The sequence below is a fragment of the Staurois parvus genome, unplaced genomic scaffold, assembly GCF_062004578.1.
Source record: "Staurois parvus isolate SC_StPar_1 unplaced genomic scaffold, SC_StPar_1.0 ptg001014l, whole genome shotgun sequence".
Lineage (NCBI taxonomy): Eukaryota > Metazoa > Chordata > Amphibia > Anura > Ranidae > Staurois > Staurois parvus.
The window spans coordinates 1364175-1385702 of record NW_028318810.1 but is presented as its reverse complement, the minus strand read 5'-3'; the positions used below and the strand labels follow the sequence as shown (position 1 = coordinate 1385702).

General features: G+C 44.5%; 1 protein-coding gene across 1 annotated transcript in view; it reads right to left on the bottom strand.

Moving 5' to 3' along the window:
• RAVER1 (ribonucleoprotein, PTB binding 1) overlaps nt 1–17830 on the bottom strand; it is a 36754-nt gene extending 18924 nt beyond the window's left edge. Inside the window, exons 1-5 of the mRNA XM_089657633.1 lie at nt 17322–17830; nt 10053–10119; nt 8230–8693; nt 4721–4912; nt 2115–2244 (exon numbers count right to left, since the gene is read on the bottom strand). Coding sequence (XP_089513759.1) covers nt 2115–2244; nt 4721–4912; nt 8230–8693; nt 10053–10119; nt 17322–17534 — 1066 coding nt within the window. The 5' untranslated portion in view covers nt 17535–17830. The remainder of the gene's footprint in view (nt 1–2114; nt 2245–4720; nt 4913–8229; nt 8694–10052; nt 10120–17321) is intronic.
• Nucleotides 17831–21528: the final 3698 nt, after the last annotated feature.

Below are 21528 nucleotides of genomic sequence, written 5' to 3'. Positions count from 1 at the left end.
GCATTCATCCATTCACCATTTCACTGGACACACACACTAAAAGTTTTTACTTGCAGAGATCATCATTTTATTCATTTTGATATAGTTTTGCAGTATTCACTATTTATAGTGCCACTGATTCACTTCATCCATTCACTATTGCACTTGTCACTTTGTTGACTATCCATAATTCACCAATTGCTCACAAAATATTAATATTTCTTTGTGCCTCATGCACTTAACCTTTAGCTCTGCATTTATATTTCATGTTTCAATGGAGGATTGAGGGGTTTATCCTTTATGCTAGCGGCTACCTCTAGTTGTTTTGAGCATTCACTATTTGTTTATTCGTCCTGTTTAACAGTTCTGGTTAAAACCAGGGGTTTAGTTTGCAAACATATGCCTAAGCTGCAGGGCCACTTTACAGCATCCTAGTGTACTTCAGTCCTAACTATAAATGGAGAGTCTCTAAAGTTAGAGCACATACAGATAGAGGGCCGGTATGTCTGGAGGGGCCCACCCAGCAAAAAGGCAGGGGGACTGACTGGAAACCCAGAAGTACAACAAAAAGGTATCCAGTGTTCTCCCTCACCAATTACCCAACAGTACAATTAGCAACCACACCAACCTATAAAAATGGCCTCCCTCCAGGCATACCTGCCCTCAGTCTATCCATTATGCTATATGTGCGCCAACTTTGGAAACTCAAATAGAGTGCAGACTGCAGCACACTAGGGTGTTGTGAAGCGGCCCTGCAGCTTACACATATATGCAAAAATGCTTGCAAACTAAACCCCTGGTTTTAAAGGTGAACCTTTAGAAAGGAAAATCCAGTTTGTTGCCAAGTGAGCTGGGTTTTTTTTTTTTTTTAATTTTATATAAAACATGCCCTTCCATGTGCTCCTTGCAGCAAGGGCCAGCTATAGGTTGGGATGGTTGCCATTGGTTTGTGCGCACGATTGCTACAAGCACCTCTGTAAAATACAGAGCAGAGATGGACGCGGTCATCCATTTTGCTGCAAACCCCTCCATTTTGTATCTGTCTCCTAGACAGAGGGGCACCAGCTAGTTGTGAGATTTATAACCATGACGCCCTCCCAATGAGTTTGCTGCCTGTGATCTGCATCAAACAGACCACATGTCACTCAGAGAGGGAGGGGAGATGAGGAAAGCTGATTTGGGAGACCCTAGCTGGAGAAGGGGTCGTAACGCCATAAACCGAGCCATCGCTGAGCTTCAAAAGACATTCCAAGGAGTCGTTAAAACAGACTTGCGTTTAAAAACTCACTTTTCCATATAATTTTAGATCTTCAAATAGGAAATTACACATGTCCTTCGGTCATGAGTTTGGTGAGAAGGGCTGGGGTCTGACGCCACAATCGTCACAGTGCTCTCCACTCAGGCCACTAGGCTCATCCCTCACAGTAGACCCACCCAAAAAGGGCCTTCAGGGACCAGATTTCCCCTCAGGAGATCACTGGTCTGGACCTATAAAGCACCCTGCCAGTTAGGTCGCCACATACTGGATTACCCCAGTGATTGCTGCCCACAGGGTCCAAGGAGAACCTACCTTTTTTGGCCAGTGTCCATTCATCTGAAGGTGGCAACATAACCCAAATAGTCATGAATATAAGGGCACCCTGTGATGTACAATTAAATTCTTGTTCTTATAAAGATTTCAGTGCCTCGGTTGTGAACTTTTAAAGACCGATATCTTGACAATGCCAATGGCTACAGAGGTGAATGAGGGCTTGTTTTTTAAAGAACTTTGGCCTCACTTTAACCCCTTTTGCTGCAAGTTCATACGTAGAGTTTACTGAAATTTTGTTTTTGGACCTTTGCAGTAATGTGACAAGAAATTGGAACTACCACCATTTTGATTTCTAGGGTGTTTGCTTTCAGAAAATATATGTTTAGGGGCTGAAGGTTTTCAAGTAGTCTTCAAGTCTAAAATATTTTAAATGTGAGGGGAGAGGGGGGGGGGGGGGTTTGGGGGACACCCCATGGCAGCAAAAGGGTTAATATTCCATCCACACACCACCAATTCTCCATCACAAAAAAAAAGGTCACATGATATGAATACCACACTTTTTTAGAAAAAGGAAGATACATGTACACACATGTAGAGAGCTGACCTTGCTTGTTCCCAGCTGCCCCATGCAGCAGGGGGTTGAGCAGTAGCTGCAGTGTGGCTGCAGAACCCAGACCATTTAGGATCTGCAGGATGTTTGGTTCTGGGAGAAGACCATTTCCTCGATTTAATGCCTTAAAGACAAAAAAAAAAAAAAAAAAAAAAAAAATTAAAGAAAAGTATACTTATTACAGATACTGCTATAGCGCCGTCAATTTACATATGTATTGTACATTGAAATCAGTCCCTAACCCTAAAGGGGCATACAAACTAAGGTCCCCAACTTACAATCATACACATACTGGGGCCAATTTAGATTGGATCCAATTAACCTACCAGCATGTTTTTGGAGTGTGTGAGGAAACCGGAGCAGGCACAGGGAGAACATGCATACTGCAGGCAGGTGGCGCCATGGTTGGGACTCAAACCAATGACCCTAGTACTGCCAGGTGGAAGTGCTAAACATTTAGCCACTGTGATGGCCAAGTTAAAAATGGCAAACTTCAGAAAAAAGGTATTTATATCATAGAGTCAAAAGTGGCACAGCTGTGACCCCTTGCTGCCCATGGCCTCAATAAGGCCAGAAATTTCTTCTCTAGATAGAGAAAGCGCAAAAAAAAAAAAAAAAAAAAAAAGTGTGGCAGATTTTTTAGCAAAATAACAAGAGGAAAGCAGGGAGTGAAGGTGGTGGCAAGCATCAGGGGAGGGTACTGGGGCACAATGATTAAAATACCATCCCCAAAGCAGCTAGAACACAAGTGTAAGCTAGTGAGCTCCATCTGACCCTTTCCAGTGCGCAAGATCTGCCATGTTTGTGAAGTTCACCCCCAGGACAGTCCCAATCTGCAGCAGAGAGGGGTGATGTCCCAATGCCAAGCACTTATAGGTCATGGTAACCCAGGACTGCAGTTATAGGTACAATATAATCATGTCCAAAGCTCTGAACACAAAGAAAGGGAACACAGCTGCAGTGACCACAATGAAAACATGGCAGTGCATGCACACTGTGTTGAGGCCCCACAGACGCACCAAAGTTCTACAGGAATACTTTGTGCCACTTGGTGGGGGCCAAGAGAGGAGGGATGCGCACAGGTCCAGTTGCTCTACAACAGGTGTGCTATTGAATCAGTTTGTGACAAATACAAAATTACCCCAGAAATTAAATCCCTGCCGTGACCACCAGAAGGACACACACACACACACTTAAAGGGGTTGCACCCTGTACTCCCCCACAAGAGATCTAGTGGACTGGAATAACAGGATTATACCCTATCCTGCCTTCACCTTCCATGAAGGGCATACCTCTCCCACAGAGATCCTCAGGGACAGGGCTCTGTAAAAGGGGGACCACAGCCCTGGACCTTTAACCACTTGCAGTCTGGCCACTGTATATAAAACCAGCCAGACTGTGGCAGTCCAGGGGTGGGTTGCCGTTCATAAACCGCGCCTGCCATTATGGACTATGCACGCTCCCTCCCCGCAATCTGGTGCCCGCTGTGTCCTCCGGACACAGTGGAACACCGATCACATGATCAGGACCTCGCACAGAGGTCCTGTACGACTATTACCGATTGGCCAGTGATCACATGCAGAGTAGTAAGCAAGATGACACTTCTGACATCATTGCTTACTACGTGTGAAATCTGTGAAGGATCACAGAGGTCACATGGTACAAGGCTATTCACAACAGCCTTGTACCATGTGACAAGCTGTGACCAATCACAGCTCACACAGTATTTCTCAATGGCTGCAGGAATGCAGCCAGAGAGAAGGAGAAATGACTGCTTTTACAGCCTTTATGGGTGAAAAAAAAAAAAAAAAAAAAACAAAAAAAAAACACAAACAAAAAAAACAAAAAAACACACACACCTTCATCACCCCCCACAAGTAGTACAGTGTGACCATGGTGACACTGTACTACTAGGGTGACTATGTAGAAGTAAAAACTATAAATAAAAAAAAAAAAAAAAAAGTAAAACATTTTAAAAAAAATTTGTTTTTGGTTATAAACTTATTTGGGTTTTTTTTTTTTTTTTACTAAAAACATAACTGAATACATTTTGGCCAAGATTTGATGAAATATTTGCAAAATTTTATAAGAAAAACTTTCAAAATTTTAGGATTTTCATTTATATAGCAAAAAAAAAAAAAACCCCACACAAAAAAATCTCAGTGGTGAATACCAAAATAAATCTATCAGTCTCAAAAAAAAAAAAATAAAAAAAAAAAAAAAAAAAAAATTTATATGGGTACAATATTGCATGACCACGCAATTGTCATTCAAAGTGTGATAGCACTGAAAGCTGAAAATTGGCCTGGACAGGAAGGGGGTGAAAGTGTCCGGACTTAAACTATGTGCCATGGGGAGCACCCGCAGAAGGAGCCAGTGCATGGAAGCAACATTACAGGCTGGCACAACACCCATTATACAGTATCCAGTCCAACCAATGTTCTGATGCTGCAAGAGGAGAGAGACCGCCAGACTTATCACCTACAGTGCCCAGTCATGGAAGGTAGCTGCGTATAACCTAGTCGGGGTTTTGTGCTGTAGGACTAGGAAAGCTTTACAAGTCAGATCCATTTTGTAGAAGCAGCTGTCCCAACACTCACCGTAGCTTGTGCAGCAATCAATGCAGCTAGCATGCTTCTTCCTGGAGGTCCTGGAGCACAGAATGAAACGCGAACACAGCTTCCTGCTACAGCTGCACTGTCCATCTGCCGCTGCACTACCTCCGCCATCACTTCGGACTCATACTCCACGACTGCAAAACCTTTAAACTGACCATCCTGTCCATATGCCAGCTGTAAAATAAAGTTGTAAAGGATCACAATTCTAGAAACACACACACACACACACACACACACACACACACACACACACACACACGGTTATGCTCCTTTGCCAGGTGATGCAGCCCTGTCTTCAATTTATTTTAGCAAATCAAGATAAGAGTGACCCTCCTCTCCTGCGTCTGCTCCCATAGCAAGCCGAGCTGTGTGCATCTATAGACAGCCAACTCAGTCCCAGCCACTCCTCACAGGGTCTGACGGACAGGAGGAGACAATTGCCCCCACTGCTCTCAGCAAAGCCTGCAAGAGGAGTGGGCAGAAGAGCTACTGCACACAGGACGGGGGGGGGGGGGGGGGGGGGTGGGCTAAGGGGAAGTGGCTGTTTAAAGTTGGTTCTAAAGGCAAAAAGGCACTCTGCATTAAAAAGGTAAAAATCCTTTCAATATTTTGTGCTTAAAGTGGAAATTCAGTCAATATATGGCTAAAATGTACTCCCACCCCCATCCATCATCTCCCCTGTGAAAGAAAAGATGCTTCCACTTATATGGGCAGCACAGTGGCTAAATAGTTAGCACTTCCGCCTGGCTGTACTAGGGGTCATTTGTTCCAATCCCCACCATGGCACCACCTGCCTGGAGTTGGCATGTTCTCCCTGTGCCTGCGTGGGTTTCCTCCCACACTCCAAAGACATGCTGGTAGGTGAATTAGATCCTGTCTAAATTGGCCCTAGTATGTGTATGTATGAATGTGAGTTAGGGACCTTAGATTGTACACCCCTTGAGGGTTAGGGACTGATGGGAATGTACAATATATATGTAAAGCACTGCATAAAATTGATGGCGCTATAAGTACCGGAAATAAATCTATCCTGAAGCTGCTCTGGTCACATGACCAGGCCCCAGCTTCAGTGTAGAGGGGCAGCTGACAACGAATGCCCCATAACAAGCCTATGGACGACATCACTGCACAGGCATTTGCAGCCATTGTCATCAATCTTTCCTCTTCGCTGGAGAGATCATGTGACTGGAGCAGCTTCAGAATAGGCAAATATACACTTTTACAGGGTAGATAGAAGAGTCTTAAAAATGGGGGTAGGAGGGAGTTTAGCCTTTGCTAGGTTTAGACTGGACTTCCACTTAAATATGCACCTAAAATTCTGGAAAAACTCGGAATGTGTATCCACTACTGTGCCCCATTTCAAATCATAGGGGGGGAATTTAACACGTTTTACGCTTAACACAAACTTACTCATAGCTTAAGGTGGTTGAGCAAGTGCTTAAGCGCTGAACGGGTTAACTTTAGGCTGTACCCCCAACTTTAGGCTGTACCCCCACATGATCAGTGATTTTATGGAAGGTGAAAAGGTTGAAGCAGTGCAGCAGATCCTTTACTTTCCCATGAAAAAGGCCTTAAAGTGGAGGTGTTAGAACCAGTTGGGGTTTATTGCTGTCTGTGTCCCTGCTAAGGAGATTCTCCCTCTGTTTGCCCCATTTAGCAATATCATTGAAAGTAAAAGCCAACATTTTGGGTTTGTTCCAGAAAAGGAAATCTTTCAATGGGGACACTGGCTTTGGTGACCTGGGTGTCCCCAGGGAATGCCCTTCATTTGCAAGGATTTCCTCTCACTTCCCGACTGGCAATAGGACAGGAAGTGAAGGGAAATAGCTGCAATGGGACACAGATGGTGAAAAATCTGACAGGGGGTTAGAACCCTCACTTGTGCCATTCAAAATGGAAGGGGGGGGGGGGGGGGGGATTGCCTATAGTCCTACTTTAATATATTGACCTGTATACAGATATTAACAGTGCACAGAAGAGCAAAGTATCCGCTTTAAATTAAGCATCTTTTACAATGTGAGCAGACCAGCATATAAACCTGAAAATACACCGACATGGATGGCCATTTAACCGTCACCAAGCAGCTGTTAAAAGCTTTTAAAAAGTGAATATGAGCTGCTAAAAAACATGACTAGACAGCATGCCAAAGAGCTGCCTTAACATGGAACCAGTTAAAAGGAAGAAGATGGATCTAGAATATGCCGTGGAGTTATGGAGCATTTCAGCAGCTTACCACAGTTCTTTAAATATAGAAATCATGACAGGTCTGCCTTAATCTGTGAACATATGTAAAAATGAAATGGTTAATGCTCATAGTAGAGTTCCACCCCCAACGGCTTCCAGAAGCAATGAATATCCTGAGATAAGCATGTGTGTGATACAAAGTTCCTGCCTCGAAATGCATATTGCTTACCTGGCCCTCAAAAAAAAAAAAAAAAAAAAAAGTGTACCATGACCATTGAGAAGTTGATAGCAGCTGAAGGGGACTCCTATGGGTAGATCGATTGCCTTTCATCCACACTAGAATAACCCACTAGTATGCAACGGCCTTTATTATTTCAAAATTAAAGGCTCGGTCACACTTCACTATTCTAACTCTTGCCAAACACCCCTATAGCGTTGATAGGAGTTTGGGAATATCCCCAGATGCCCTATGCGCGGTTTTGAGGCGGTTGAACAGTGTTAAAACCTCATCACAAACTCCTATAATGAAGTTAAAATTGTATTAATCACTCCGCAAACGCGGCGCAAATGCCTGTCAGGCGTTTGAGGTGCAGCACCATAGAATTGTAGATAATGCGCACACACCGGATGCGCGTATAAAATGCACCTTTATATCAAAATATCAGATGTCATCCGTATTGAGTCAGGAACTGGGTAGTCTTCCTTTTAAAGGGTGGTAGGTCAGACAGGATGATACCCAGTTCCTTAGAAGAAAGACAACCCTGTTCCTGACCCAATACGGGCGACATCTGATATTTTGATATAAGGGTGCCTTTTATATGTGCATCCGGTGAGTGCGCATTATCTACTACATCACCGCACGGACACCGGCTTTATCACAAGAGTCACTTTATGAACTGTCCTTTATTCATTTGTGATGTTTTATATCGATTTAGTGGATTTTATATATATTCATGCATTTAGTCTTTAGCGCTGCACCCTTATTTACATTACTTTGGTATTTTTTTGGTTTACCATTGTGCATCAGCTGCTTCCTTTTTTAGGACACACACACTTGAATGAGAGGCTTCAACTCCTCCCGACTCGACATGAGGCATCAGTTTTGCCGCAACGCTAACGCATCAGTGTGAACAGCATTGTGTGCTGCCATATGCAGAATTTTCATAGGTGTTTGAGAAGCATTAAAAACACTTCCCCAAACGCCTGACACTGCTGACAAAGCTAGTGTGAACGTAGCCTAAATACTCCGATAGATCAGAGTAGCACATAAGCAGATATTTGGTAAACCGGAAGACTTCAGCACCCACCTGGCAGAAAGTGGGGGTGCAGGATTTGGAGAAGGCAGCCTTCAGTTCTGCAACCTCACACTCTTTCACATGCTCCACACACAGGCAGTGGGAGTGCAGCAGTTGGTAGGTTAGCTGGTTAACATCTGACCAATGAACATACAGCGTACGGGAACCCAGCTGCCTGCCCAGCAGGTCTGACTTGGCACGGGAAGCAGAGTCCTTCTTCATGTACTCCACAAAACCATAGCCCTTGGGACGTCCAGTAACACCACTGTACACCAGGAAACACCGCTCCAGATTACCAAACGGGCGGACCAAGTCCTCAAACTGCTGCTGAGTATAACCGGGTGGTAGGTTTGCGATGCAGAGGAGGGCGTCTGTGGGCTGCAGCTGCACCGAGATCTCACGGTCACGGAGATGAGTGTGGTGAAATCGGCGGATGGCAGATTCTGCCTGTTCTCCATTCAGCAAGGTAACAAAAGCTGCAGGGTACAAAAACACGGAGAGAACTCTTTAGTAAGCACATCTCATACTAGTACTGCACAGAAGGTCATACAACCCAAGCTGATGAATGCTATAGGAGAGAGCCATGGGTCACAAGTTTACAGCAGTGTGAAAAAGCTATAAAAAAGGGTAAACATGACAATATGCAGAAATAGTTGATCACCACATGCTCCCCTGTGTTGCCTTACATGAAAGCTTTGCAACCAAGTCACGCTGAAAACTTGAAGAATAATAAAAATAAAATATATAATAAAAATATATAATAAAAATAATTCAATGGCAGCTTCCACGTTTCTTTCAGGAAGGATTTATTTTAAAAGTATGGCCAAAGCAGAGTGCTCACCTGTGACCCAGTATCAGACAACAGCAGCTAAAGCCTGCTGACATCACAGCATGAAAGGCTCTGGAAGGATCCCAACAATATTGTTGCAGTCCATCCAGATGCCCAATTGGCAGCCGCCTAAAGCAGTGGTCTCCAAACTGCAGCCCAGGGACCAGATGCAGCCCTGTGCTTTTATCCAGCCCCTGGGGCACCATTGCGCTCACTGACACCAATGAAGGCAGCACCATTCCACCCACTGACACCAATGAAGGGGGCACAGGCTCCTCCTACTAACGCCATTAATGCGGCTCAATTCCTCCAACTGACACCAAAGATGGCGCATTGTCTATTCTCACTGATGTTAGGATCTTTTCTACTCCCAGTGGCCACAATCTTACCCCACTCAAGTCTGAAGGGCAGCAAGCTGGCTCTTCGTGTAGAAAGTTTGGAGACCCCTGGCCTAAAGCCTCTAAGCAAGCTGCCAAGAGCCCGAGCCAGCCACTCCAGCCCCTTTCCCAGCCTGGTGCTGCAGAGGCAGAGCAGAGAGTAGTGACAGACAGTTAACTGCTCTGTTTTGGGAAGATGGAGAACTGATCGATCAACAGTCCTATGATCAGTTTTCAGGATTAGAGCTTGCAGGGGACAGCTGCAGCACCAGACCAATGCTGCAACATGGAGGTGAGCATGTATGCCTTTTTTGCATTCCCACTCTTCTTTAGGACACGTCAGTCATGGGCAAGAACTACAGAGCCTTAATGTTTACGGACTATGTAGGAGCCACATAAGCTCCTCTTTAAACCAATGTGGTCCTAAATTAACAGCTACAGACACATACAGATAGCTTGGAGAACCAGACATGGCCCCAAATCTACACAGTTCCTAAAAGGCCAAAAAGGGGACTGTAGCCTAGGACACAGATCATTTTCACCCTCCATGTACATCAGATATACAATAGGTATCAGATATATTCTATTCTCATCAGAGTTGGTCCAGGTAATCAACATTTGGTTCTTACCAGTTCCTTTATATTTATCAACAAAACAGTATTTCAGCTCATAGTCTGCCAGCAGATCATGGACTTCCTGGAGAGAGAAAAAAAAATATTTTTTAAATACATACTATAATTAACATTTATACACAATATTAAGGTCAGTTCATAAATTGTTTGGATCAGAAATACATAAGCAGTGTAGGCGGTAAAGGGAAGACTTAGGGCTCGTTCACACTAGGCTGTTTTGCCAACGCTTGCCAAACGCCCCTATAGCGTTTGGCAAGCGTTGGTCCGGCGTTTGCGGAACGGTTAACGCTCGGCAAACGCTGCATGCGCGGTTTAGCGGCGGTTGCTAGGCGTTTGCCGAGCGTTAATAACGCCCCACAAATGCCTATAATGCAGTTTGAGTGGTGTTACCGCTCCGCAAATGCCCCGCAACCGCACCGCAAACGCCGGCCGGGCGTTTGCGGAGCGGCACCATAGACGAGAATAGGAGGCTTCAAAGCCTCCTGACTCGTCCAGAGGCGTCCGTTTTTCCGCGACGCAAACGCTCCCGTTAGAATGTTAGAATTCTGCTGTAATGTGCAGAATTGGCAGAGGCGTTTGGGAAGCGGTAAAAACGCTTCCCAAACGCCTCTCTGCCGCCTGCACACAAGGCTAGTGTGAACGTAGCCTTAAGGAACATGTTCCCAGACTAAATACACCAAAGTATTTACATATAAATCAGTAAAAGCAAGCTCTCATTCAGCATTGAACAAAAAATAAAAAGTGAAGAAAAAAAAAAACAAAAAAAAACAAAAAACAAAAAAAAACCAGTTCATTTGTACAGGTCACCCAAATCTCAAGTTGTCAGTATGCAAAGTTTTTTTTTTTTTTTTTTTAAGTTTTTAATAGAGTAGAGAAGGGTTAGAGATGCTGTCTGAGCCAATTAGTGTGCGTTTATGTGACAGCATACATACATACACAATCCATACACGTCAGTAAGTGTCTGAGAAGTTATGAATGTATGAGGAGCATTGCCTCATGGGACATGTAGTCCTGGGCAGGAGAAAAGCAATTTAATGTATTTAAAAAGCAGAATTTTTTCTGCTTATTGCATACACATAAAAATCAGTCATGTGACCAGCTCCCCGCCCCCATATACTTACCGCATCCAGATCTCGATCCAGCTCTGCTCTCTCCTAGCAGGTCTCAGATGCAACAGTGTGAGCCATTGGCTGCTGTCAATCATGTCAGCCTGAGAGGGAGCAGGGGGTGGGGCCAAGCCCCACTATCAACAGAAGCCCACAGAGTGGATAGGGAAGTAAATTAAGGCATTAGTTTTACATTTAAAGTAAAAGTTTACCAACACACACACACACTTTTCATCCATTTGAAAGTCAAATCTAAGAATAATTGGTCGATTTTCACTCTGTTAGTGGGGCAATGACGCTGGATGATTTTCGCGGTTCCTCCCCATTTTGTTTATCAGGCATGAAATCATTGGTGGCACCAGATTACAGAACAAATGTTTTCAATTAAAATATTCAGTATCCAACCCATGTACGGCCTGCTTAAATCACAACTTCACAAAAAAAAAAAAAGTTTCATATGGGTTACAGTGTTGCATGACTGCAACTGTGAGTGTGAAAGAGGAAAATTGGTTTGGGCAGGAAGGGGGTGAAAGTGCCAGTTATTGATGTGGTTAAGGAAGGGGGCAGTCACAGCTCAGCTTTTTTTTTTTTTTTTTTTTTTTAACCACCTTCACCTTGGCTCCAAGCGCAAGTCTGACCTACAAGTTGCTAAGCTGTTGTAATATTTGTTACCAGGAAAATAAAACTTGGGTTTCATGTGGATGCTGCTGTAACAAGCGTATCTGCAATGCCACTGTGCCCTCCAGGCCTATTTTTACTCCATGGAACACAGCCAGATAGAAATAAACCAGTGAAATGTGTCAATCAAAAAAAGTATGACAGTGAGTGTTCTGGAAGGGAGCACAACTTTAACTAGGGGAAGAAGAAAAAAAAAAAAAAAAAAAAAAAAAAAAACCCCACACGACAACTGATAATCATAAAATGAGTAGAACACATGACCAGAACCCAGCATGTGATCTTTAACTTTTCATTTTGTATTCATCATCGGATTTGAAGCCTTGCATAACCTGATCATCATTCCTGGGTGATGCCATCTAGCATGGGTTACAGAGAGGGGACTGGAATTTGCACACAATCCCATTGTCAGGAGGCCACTGACAGGGGCGTATGGGAATCACAGGACTGAATGACAAGTACAGAACACAACATTGCAGGACACAGCTGTATGAGGCCAGTGACTTCATGCCAACAAAAAAAAAAAAAAATTCACATGTCAGCCCTGAGCAGCAGTGGCCACCAATATTATTATACAGGATTTATATAGCGCCAACAGTTTGCTCAGCACTTTACAATATAAGGGGGACAGTATAATTACAATACATTTCAGTACAGAAGGCATAGGAGGGCCCTGCTCATGGAGCTTACAATCTAAAGGATAGGGTGCATGTACAACGAACACGTGTATGTAAAAAATGTTTAAACATTTGTGTTTAAAATTCAATTAAAAAAAAAAAGAAATTGTGCAGACAGCCATATTATATGCAGCTGAAAGCAACAAACATTACATCGCACAGCACAGTTGTCTGAAGGGGTCCGCAGACTTCTATAGTGCTGTGTAGAGGCAGACAACGCTACAGGCATCTGTAAGGAGAATTTATCACACCTGTGTGAAAAAGGTTAAAATATATTAACGGCAACCAAGTATAACCAAGTATATACACTCAGACATGGTGGAAGGAAAAAAAAAAAAAAAAAAAGGAAGAAAAAGGAAAAGCTCCACAAGAGGAGCTGGACAGAAAAATAGCTGAAGGACCTTGATGTGCTTCAAATCCTAGATGCAACCAGTGTTGGAGAGTTTCTGCATTCCAATGGCCAGAATATCACTTTCTGGGCAATGGAATCCATAAATGCTAGACATGCCTGAATGTGCCATACGTGGCTTTTATGTAACATTTTCCTACCAGGAGTTGTGGCATGCAGAGGGGCTTTTACAGACCCCCCCGTGTACATGAGGCCTACAGATGTACACACACACACACACACACACACTTTTTGTAATATGTTGCATCTTGGCCCTCTTTCCCATGGCGCCCCCGGCCCAAAATACATCTCAGCAGGAGATCTTAGATTGATCCCCTGCTGAGGTAGATAATGAAAGTCTGCCTGGTCTCTTTTGCTCCAGCTTAAAGTGGAGCTCCACCCAAAAAGGGGAATTTCTGCTTTAAGCCTTTGTCCCTCAACTCCCCATTAAGGATTGGAACTTTTCGGGAGCGGGTACCCGAATTCAACAGGTACCTGCTCCCGCTGTAATCGTCTAGGTGATTGAAAGCAGAAGTTGTCCTCCTCCCCCCACCTCCCTGTAGTCTTCTGGGACACGTGACAGGTCCCAGAAGACTACGGGGCCATTCACAAAGCAGAGCGCTTCTTGCGCATGCGCAGTGGGAACCCGGCTGTGAAGCAGTCACAGCCGGGTGCCCACACTGAAGATGCAGGCGCCAGGGAGAGAAGACGGCCGGTAAAACCAGCGGTGGTGAGGACAAGGCTGGACTGAGAGACAGTTAAGTTTCTGTATTTAACAGTCAGCAGCTACAGTTTCTGTAGCGGCTGATTTTATTTCATTTTTCCCGGTGGAACTCCACTTTAAGACCCGGTTGACATCTATGCATTTTTTGGTGCTTTTTTTACAGAAACGCACTACAGTCCATTTAAGATGGTTTCCTATGGGACACGTTTACATCTTTTTTCAGCTGCTGAGTCTTTGGAAAAGGTCAGGGACTCTTTAAAAGCAAAGACACTTTTAATTAAAAAAATGATATTTATAGCACTGTAAAATGTATATATTGTACATTCACATCAGTCCCCAACCCTCCAGGGGTTGGAATCTAAAGGTACAGAACATTCATACATACACATACTAGGGACAATTTAGACAGGAGCCAATTAACCTACCAGTATGTCTTTGGAGTGAAATCCACACAGGCACAGGGAGAACATGTAAACTCCAGGCAGGTGGTGCCGTGGTTGGGATTCAAACCAATGACCTCAGTACTGCCAGGTGGAAGTGCTAACCACTTAGACACTATGACTGCCCAATAAACTTTAGAGAAGACACTGCGGGAAAAGCATGTAGTGCATTTGACACATTGATGCCTTTTTTTTTAATTTGCCCAACAACTTGCCTACCGGGCACTTTTACCCTCTTCCTGCCCAGGCCAATTTTCTGCTTTCAGGGCTGTTGCACATTTGGACAATTGTGCGGTCATGGAACACTGTAGCCATTCGAAATTTTTTTCCATACAAATACAGTGGAAATGAAGTCTACACACCCCAGTTAAAATGTCAGGTTTCCCAAATGTAAAAAAAAAAAAAAAAAAAAAAAATTACAAAGAAATAATGTCAGAACTTTACCCCACCTTTAATGTGACCTATAAACCATACAACTCAATTGAAAAAAACTGAAATATTTGTAGTGTAGTAGTAAAGATAAAATCTAAAAAATATGGTTGCATAAGTGTGCACACCCTTTTATAACTGGGGATGTAGCAGTGTTCAAAATTAGGCAATCACATTCACAATCATGTTTGATAGGAGTCAGTACACACCTGCCATTTAAAGTGCCTCTGATTAACCCTAAATAAAGTTCAGCTGTTCTAGAAGGTTTTACCTGAAATTTTCTTAGTCACATCCTACAGCAAAAGCCATGGTCCGCAGACAGTTTCCAAAGCATCAGAGGGATCTCATTGTTAAAAAGGTATCAGTCAGGAGAAGGGTACAATAGAAATTCCAAGGCATTAGATATACCATGGAACACAGTGAAGACAGTCATCACCAAGTGGAGAAAATATGGCACAACAGTAACATTACCAAGAACTGGACATCGCTCCAAAATTGATGAAAAGAAAAAAAAACTGGTCTGGGAGGGAGGCGGCCAAGAGGTCTACAGCAACATCACAGGAGCTGTGGGAATATCTGCAAAGTACCAGCTGTGTGGTACATGTGACAACAATCTCCCGTATCCTTCATATGTCTGGGCTATGGGGTAGAGTGGTAAGATGGAAATCTTTTCTTATGAAGAAAATCATTCAAGCCCGACTAAATTTTGCAAAAACTTATCTGAAGTCTCCAAAAAGCATGTGGGAAAATGTGTTCTGGTCTGATGAAACCAAGGCTGAACTTTTTGGCCATAATTCAAAAAGATATGTTTGGTGCAAAAACACTGCACATCACCAAAAGAACACCATACCCACAGTGAAGCATGGTGGTGGTGGCAGTATCATGCTTTGGGGCTGTTTCTTCAGCTGGAACTGGGGCCTTAGTCAAGGTAGAGGGAATTATGAACAGTTCTAAATACCAGTCAATATTGGTACAAAACCTTCAGGCTTCTGCTAGAAAGCTGAACATGAAGAGGAACTTCATCTTTCAGCATGACAACGACCCAAAGCATACATCCAAATCAACAAAGGAATGGCTTCACCAGAAGATTAAAGTCCTGGAATGGCCCAGCCAGAGCCCAGACCTGAATCCAATGGAAAATCTGTGGGGTGATCTGAAGAGGGCTGTACACAGGAGATGCCCTTGCAGTCTGACAGATTTGGAATGTTTCTGCAAGGAAGAGTGGGCAAATATTGCCAAGTCCAGATGTGCCATGCTGATAGACTCCTCCCCAAAAACAGTGCTGGAATCAAATCAAAAAGGATCTTCAGCAAAGTATTAGTTTAGGGTGTGCACACTTATGCAACCATATTTTAGTTTTTTATTTTTACTTCCCTCCACCTAAAAGATTTCAGTTTGTTGTTCAACTGAGTTGTACAGTATAAAGGTTACATTAAAGGTTGAAAAAGTTCTGAAATGATTTATCTTTGTCTCATTTTATACATCACAGAAACCTGACATTTTAACAGGGGTGTAGACTTTATATCCACGCTAGAGCTTTCTTTTGGTGGTATTTAATCACCACTGAGGTTTTAATTCTTGCACTATAAACAAAACAAAAAAATTAGCTACATTCTGTAATTGAAACAAAGCACTTTTTGGTTCAAACAGGTAACTTTTCTTCACTGATGTGCATTGATGGGGCGGCACTGATAATCAGTGCAGATCTGCTCTGTGACAGTTGCTGGTTCTCGGCAGTACTTTCCTCATGCTGTGACAGTGTAAGGAAAGTGCTTACACTGTATGTTACTTCGTGCCCTTTTGTGTCATTGGTGGACACAGCTGATCACATGGTAAAAGGCCGCTGTAATTGGCTTTACCTAGTCATGTGATCAGCCGTGTCTGTAGGACACAGATCACTGACAGCACCAGGTGTGCACACTGCTGGGGGCAAGTTCTGGGAGGACGTCATGATGCCCTCCCAGGATTGGACAACAGTGCTGTAGCTGTCATCCGGCTATAGGGTGGTTGTACAGTGCTTAAGGAGCAGGCTTTTTCCCGCAATTTGTGTTCATACAGAACAATCTGTTTTTTTGTTTTTTTTTACTTGAAATAAACTTAGAACCCCTAATATTCTATTTTATTTTCAATAGCAGAGGCCATAGAAAACAAAATTGGTGGGTTAAAAAAAAAAAAACCACAAAAAAACAAAATTGTGCAGGGGTTTTCGAAATTCAATTTTGGGGAAATTTTTTTTTTTGTTTAAATTCTCAATTTTAAATGCCAACCCCCCCCCCCCCCCCCCAATTTAAATCTAAAAGTTGTTACGCCAAGTAAATAGATACCAAACATGACACTTTAAAATTGCTCATGGTAAAGATTTAGGATTGCGGCCAGAGACAAGGTGTCACATGCCTAGGCATTCAGAACCGATTGACACGTGTGGTGCAGACTGGAGCTCAGGATTCACACGTAATTGATACAGTAGTTGCACTGCGGTTCAGGTCAGGATTACATCAGGATCAGGTCAGGATTTCATCCCGTTCACACGGCAGGTTTAGAAATGGTTCCCATAAAGGTCAATAGCCTGTAATCTGCACCTGGACTGCACTGCTCAGAAATCACACCCCACTTTCAGTCTGCCCTGCTTGGGGGGGGCCTCTGTGTATTGAGGGGGAGGAGTCACAGCTCCCTGTCAGAGCGGAGCCATCCCCGGTATACTAGCACACAGCGGGCACTGCGCCCGGGAACAGGTACACATATAAACAGTACATACACATGAGAAAAAAACCACATACAGTACACCATACACATGTACACAGTACATACAGCACCCTCTCCTCCTCACCTGGTTGGCGATGTCCCCCGGCAGCCCCTTGATGAGGATCTTCCTCCGGTTCCTCACCTCCCTCTTCATCCTCTCCACCCGGCTCCGGATCTCCGGGGGCTCCAGCCGGGGCTCCCTCCGCTGCTCCTCCTCCTCCGGGATGAACACCTCCCCGTCATCCCAGCCCCCTCCACTCGGTTCCCCGGCACCTCTAACGGACACGGCCGCAGCCATCTTGACAGGAGAGCTTGTCCACCTGAGCACAACACTGGAGCTGCGCCCTCATTGGCCGAGTTTAAACCGGCCGGGGGCGGATACGCCGATTGGCTGCTTCGGACGCCGCCCCGCCTCCTCTGAGTTGGTATGGTGATAGGGGCGGGATCAGAGAACAACGTGTAGAGCGCTGAGGATAATCAGTAGAGGAGTTGTCACCTCAGCTGTGTGCGTGACCACGTGGCCGACTGTCCCCGGGACTGCGCGTGGCCGACTAACTCAGGGACTGTGTGTGACTGACCCCGGGACTATGTGACCGACTGTCCCCAGGACTGCGTATGACAGAATGTCCCCGGGTCTGCGGGTGAAAGACTGACCCAGGGACTGCGCGTGACCGACTGACCCCGGGACTGTGTGTGACAGACTGACTCAGGGACTGCGCGTGTCGCTCTGTGATGACTGTAGTCCAGCAGGTTTCCTCTCCTGATGTAAGCCGGATCTGAACAACGACTTTGCCAGTTCTTACCACACGTGTGGGACCGGCACTGGGAGTGTGCGGCACGTCTGGCCACACTCAGCGATACGTGTTCTTTGTGGGGGGGGGGGGGGGGCAGTGTACACTCACCGGCCTCTTTATTAGGTACACCTATTTAATTGCTTGGTAACACAAACTGCTAATCAGCCAATCACATGGCAGCAACACAATACATTTAGGCATCTAGACGTGGTGAAGACAACTTACTGAAGTTCAAACCTCACAATGGGGAAGAAAGGGGATCTAAGTGACTTGGAACGTGACATGGTTGCTGGTGCCAGACGGGCTGGTCTGAGTATTTTAAGAACTGCTGATCTACTGGGATTTTCACAGACAACCATCTCTAGGGTTTACAGAGAATGGTCCGAAAAAGAGAAAATATCCAGAGAGTGGCAGTTGTGTGGACAAAAGTGCCTTGTTGATGTCAGAGGGGGATGGACAGCCTGGTTGGAGATGATAGAAAGGCAACAGTAACTCAAATAACCACTTGTTACAAGCAAGGTATGCAGAATACCATCTCTGAATGCACAACACATTGAAGCAGATGGGCTTACAGCAGCAGAAGACCACGCTGGGGGCCACTCCTGTCAGCTAAGAACATGAAACAGAAGCTACAATTCACACAGGATCACCAAAATTGAACAATAGAAGATTTAAGACCGTTGCCTGGTCTGATGAGTCTGGATTTCAGCTCCGACATTCAGATGGTACGGTCTGAATTTGGCATAAACATGAAAGCATGGATCCATCCTGTCTTGTATCAATGGTTCAGGCTGGTGGTGGATCCGTCCCGCCTCGTATCAATGGTTCAGGCTGGTGGTGTCATGGTGTGGTGGATCCATCCCGCCTCGTATCAATGGTTCAGGCTGGTGGTGTCATGGTGTGGTGGATCCATCCCACCTCGTATCAATGGTTCAGGCTGGTGGTGTCATGGTGTGGTGGATCCATCCCACCTCGTATCAATGGTTCAGGCTGGTGGTGTCATGGTGTGGTGGATCCATCCCGCCTCATATCAATGGTTCAGGCTGGTGGTGGTGGTGTCATGGTGTGGTGGTTCCATCCCGCCTCGTATCAATGGTTCAGGCTGGTGGTGGTGTCATGGTGTGGTGGTTCCATCCCGCCTCGTATCAATGGTTCAGGCTGGTGGTGTCATGGTGTGGTGGTTCCATCCCGCCTCGTATCAATGGTTCAGACTGGTGGTGGTGTCATGGTGTGGTGGATCCATCCCGCCTCGTATCAGTGGTTCAGGCTGGTGGTGGTGTCATGGTGTGGTGGATCCATCTCGCCTCATATCAGTGGTTCAGGCTGGTGGTGGTGTAATGGTGTGGGGAATATTTTCTTGGCACACATTGGGCCCCTTAGTACCAACTGAGCATTGTTTAAATACCACAGCCTACCTGAGTATTGTAGGTGACCATGTCCATCCCTTTATGACTCCAGTGTCCCCATCTTCTGATGGCTCCTTCCAGCAGGATAATGCACCGTGTCACAAAGCTCAAATCATCTCAAACTGGTTCCTTGAACATGACAATGAGCTCCCTGTACTCCAATGGTCTCCACAGTCACCAGATCTCCATCCAATAGAGCACCTTTGGGATGTGGTGGAACGGGAGATTCGTATCATGGATGTGCAGCCAACAGATCTACAGCAACTGCGTGATGCTATCATGTCAATATGGACCAAAATCTCTGAGGAACATTTCCAACGCCTTGTTGAATCTATGCCAAGAAAAGTGAAGGTGAAAGGGGGTCCAACCCGGTACTGGCAAGGTGGGCCTAATAAAGTGGCTGTTGAGTGTATATTATTTGTACAGTATCTATGGGCTCCTCGACATAGGCATCTAAGATGTCACTTTTTTTGGTGTTTAGGTGGTTTTGTTTTCTGTACTGATCTGAACACATTGCTTTCAATGGGCCTGTACACACATATCAGTAAACCAGCACTGAGATTAAACCAGCAAAAAAAAAAATCAGCGCTTTGCTCATTATTTTACGCAAATACATGTGTAAACCACACCTCCATAAATAGTAGTTGATATTATTCGAATATTGGACATTCTGGGAGCTAGAGGATATTTTTATATGTGTAAAGAGGGACACTATACGGACCATCCTCACGTTTTTGCTTAAGAACTTTCTGCCCAGAAGATCTGGAGTTCATACATCAGTACCGTGTACAAGGAACGCTAAAGTGACACTAAATATTCTTCTGCTCTATAAATAATCCATACACATCCACTACTTAGCCTCGGTTCACACTTGTGTGGTGCGGGAAACTCCACGATCCATGCACATTTTCCACACCGCATTCAAATCACACTGCCCTTGCGATCTGCAGTAGGTGTCGGTGCAATCTTATCCCCTTGCCATTGACATCGAAAAAATATGAGGCCTCAGAGAACTGGGTTTTTTTCCCGTGGGGCCACATTTTTGCATACCTGTCTCCCAGCGCAAAACTGGGGTGTTACTGAGAGCCCCCGGGTCCCGTTCTAATGATCTGGACCCGGGACTCCCGATTCCAGGTCACATGATCGCTGTGATAGCCTCTGATCAGTCACTGTGAAGCCCACCCCTCTTGTTTTGTTTTTTCTCTCTGGAGGAGAGAGATACATTGTATCTCTCTCTCCTTGCATACAGAAAAAAACAACTTTGTGAGAAAGAAAGAAATATTAAAAAATAAATACCTAGATCAAGGTTTTTTATCTAGTTCAGTGCCAGGGTTAGTGTTTGGCTCAAGGTCAGGATTTTTTTTTTTTTTTTTTAATTAGTAGTGTGTTTTAGCTAAAAAAAAAAACAAAAAAACCCAAAATGTGCACTATTGTTTCTGGGCTGTACTATGGGTACAAATAACACACACATATATGGTATCGCTGCGATCGTCAAGAGCTGGAGAATTTATTTTGGGTTGTTCTTTGGTGGTAGATTATGATACTAACAAGAAACACACAGCTAAATTAAAAAAATATATATTTTTTTACTATTTTGGGCTAGTTTTCCTTTGATAATAAAAAAAAAATCAGGAGATATCCATTACTATTTGCCACCAAATGAAAGCCCAATTTGTCCTGAAAAAAACAAGGTATTTATTACAGGTACTTATAGCGCTGTCAATCTATAGCATTGCTTTACATATATATTGTATGTTCACATCAGTCCCTAACCCTCAAGGGGCGTACAATCTAAGGTGCCTAACCTACATTCATACGTACACATATTTAGACAGGAACCAATTCACCTACTGGCATGTCTTTGGAGTGTGGGAGGAAACTGGAGTACCCGGAGGAAACCCACACAGGCATAGGGAGAACATGCAAACTCCAGGCAGGTGGTGCCATGGTTGACCCTAGTGCTGCCAGGCAGAAGTGCTAACCATTTATCCACTGTGCTGCCCGATGGTCCACCTGGATGTGCAGAGTAGTTGTGATGATATGGACGGTTTCACTATCACATGTCAAAGTTGTAAATGTTACTTAGGCTTTA